Source organism: Myotis lucifugus, unplaced genomic scaffold (assembly GCF_000147115.1).
Source record: "Myotis lucifugus unplaced genomic scaffold, Myoluc2.0 scaffold_52, whole genome shotgun sequence".
In the NCBI taxonomy this organism is placed as follows: domain Eukaryota; kingdom Metazoa; phylum Chordata; class Mammalia; order Chiroptera; family Vespertilionidae; genus Myotis; species Myotis lucifugus.
Window position 1 is genome coordinate 856,990 of NW_005871100.1, and position 2,747 is coordinate 859,736.

Here is a 2,747-nt window from a genome sequence, read left to right on the forward strand (position 1 = left end):
GGACACTTGGGAACAAGAAAGTTTGGGGGGGGGGTAACATTGGTCCTTCCCAGACCACTCTGTGTTCTATTAGCTTTGTATCCCTGTGAATGGGCTGTGACTAGAGAGGACCTTAAATAAGTGGCCTGAGGGAGGGAGATAGGAGAATAAGACAAAACAGGACACTTGGGAACAAGAAAGTATCACATGTCACAGGCAAGGTTGTCATAGGGACACCTCAGCTGTTCCCAAGCCATTCACTTAGCTACGGGGCACATAGCTGGGCTGCATTGCTCAGCCTCCCTGCGCTCAGGTGAGGCCTGTGACAGGAGGAAGTGACGGGAGCCTCTGCAGGTCCACCCTCCACTCTGCCTCCCCAGCCTGCAGGAGGCTGATGGAGGCTCATGTACAGGAGGCTGATGGAGGCCCGTGTGCAGGAGGCTGACGGAGGCCCGTGTGCAGGAGGCTGATGGAGGCTCGTGTATAGGAGGCTGATGGAGGCCCGTGTGCAGGAGGCTGATGGAGGCCCATATGAAGGAGGCTGACAGGGGCTTGTGTACAGGAGACTAATGGAGGCCCGGGTGCAGGTGACCCCAGAAGCCATGTGCTGAGGATGTGTCAACCTCTCCCCGCCAGAGTCCTTGAAGGACTGTTTGGAGCAGAGCTTGCCTCCCCCACCCCCAACTGCTACTGTTGGTGAGAGAAAAATGAACTTGTATTGTGTCACCCACTAATATTTTGGAATTTATCTGTTACAGCAGCTGTGTGTACTGTAACGAAGATAAATGCATGAATTGTTCCAATGATTACAAAACTCCCAAATTTTTAAGGAAAACAAATTGCAAGACCGATGTGATCCAGCGACAAGCGGGTCCCCTTTGCGGGGGAGCGAGCCGACTCCTGGCCCTTACCGGGTCTGAAAGGCGGGATGTGCGGCACGGGGGTGTCTTTCCTCCGCGGTTTCCTCTGGTCTGCCTCGATGTTCAGGGCGGCCTGTACGTTTCTCCCCTTTCTCGGCTTCTTTGTGAGCTCACAGTCCTTGATGAACTGGTCGGAAAGGTCATCTGATTGTGACAGGATGCAAAGGGAGCAAAAAAAATGACATGCGTAAGGGTCTGGTCACAGACTGGTTGGCTTCCAGTTCTACCTGATGAAAGGGCAGAAGTCATCGGCCTGCAAATACAGTATTTCTTTCCTGTGGCCTTTTCTACAGAGAACCTTAGGAGCCTTGCATGAATGCACATAACCAAATAACGGAACTAGAATTCTGTAGAACTCCAAGTGAACTGAAATGGGATGGATAGTCAAGGCAAAGAGGAACTTTCAAATATCTTTAGGCAAGCCACAGACTGGGTTTCAGTTACATTTCTGATGGGAGAACGGGTTCTCTGGGCTAAATGCTCCTTCCCAAGATCCTTTGCTCAAGTCTGGCTTTCTCTGGAGACCCCAGGAGCCCCTAGGACCTCATGCTGCCTTGGGTCTTGTAGGAGGGTGTTCAGTAGCTCACCCACCGTCACTCCCATGGCAGCCAGGTTGCACTGGTCATTCACACGGGGGCTCCACAGTGGTCTTTTCACTGCCCTAGCTTTCCGAGGCTACTATTTGCCCAAGAGCCTTCTTAGAGATTAAGGATTATACGCTCTTTTGTAAATTTATTCTTAAATGCCTCTCTTCCAATAAATGCATTGAATGCTGAATAGGTGGAGAAGGACCGACCTGAGTTCAAATCCTGACTCTGACACTTGCTGGTTCTGAGAACTTGGGCCTTAATTTCTAGAAACTTTGATATTCTCTCGGCTTTTAAAGTGGATAATGTTGGCCTGGCCAGTGTGGCTCAGTGGGTTAAGTGTCTTCCTGTGCGCTGAAAGGTCGCTGCTTGGGCTCTCGGTGAGGGCACGTGCCCAGGTTGTGGGTTTGGTTTCTGGTGTGGAAGCAACCGATTGATGTTTCTCTCTCATATTATGTTTCTCTCTCTCTCTCCCTCTCCCTCTCCCTTCTCTAAAATCAATACAAACATAAAAAAATAAAGTGGGGAAAATATTAAGTCAGTGAGAGAGAGAGAGAGGAAGAGAGAGAGAGAGAAAGTTGGTAATGTTGGTAAAACACTTGATACATTTGATATATTTTAGATGCTCAAAAAATTTTCACTCTTGCCATTGCTCGCCCATAACACCTTCTGATAAGCCCAGAGAAAAGGCCCCCCAATATTCCTAAGTCCTTCCATACTGACCCTAGATCTGGGTGTCTGTTCTCATTTTCTGAATTTTTACCCATAGCTTTTTTGCTTGTGTGACCCCTTTAAAAGATGATCTAGGTATTATTACTGCATATGTCTTCTTTGCCCTCTTTGATGACAAGTATCTTGTATTTTATACTTAGCAACAATGAATAAATATTTGTTGAATGTATGCTTAAATGAATAAACTCAAACATATTATGTACAAAGACCTATTCTGTTAGGATTCAAAGAAGCTACAAGGCAATAAAGCTATTTGTCTTCTCTGGAAACTCACTATTGCCTGGATAAGGTCTGGCTAGATCTACAACCATGAATGAATTTGGGAAAATTCAGAGATTAATTGGATCTTTTCAGCTTCCTCCCTCCTTCCCTCCCTCCCTCCCTCCCTCCCTCCCTCCCTCCCTCCGTGGGGGGCAGAAAATTTGTAACATAGTCAAAGTGTCTGTAAGTATAAATAAAAACAATACCAGAAGTACATCCACCCCCTTCATTTAGCCCGTGAAATTAAAGACAAACGAGCTAGCACTAA

The 2,747-nt window shown here is 47.4% G+C and overlaps 1 protein-coding gene across 2 annotated transcripts in view; it reads right to left on the reverse strand.

Annotated features, from left to right (window-relative positions):
* PPP1R17 (protein phosphatase 1 regulatory subunit 17) overlaps window positions 1-2,747 on the reverse strand; it is a 10,991-nt gene that overhangs the window by 6,400 nt on the left and 1,844 nt on the right. The window contains exon 2 of one of the 2 annotated variants that reach the window (XM_023753814.1): window positions 891-1,043. The exons of the other annotated variant lie outside the window; for it this stretch is intronic. Within the exon in view, the coding sequence (XP_023609582.1) occupies window positions 891-1,043 (153 nt within the window). The remainder of the gene's footprint in view (window positions 1-890; window positions 1,044-2,747) is intronic. 2 annotated transcript variants of the gene reach the window in all.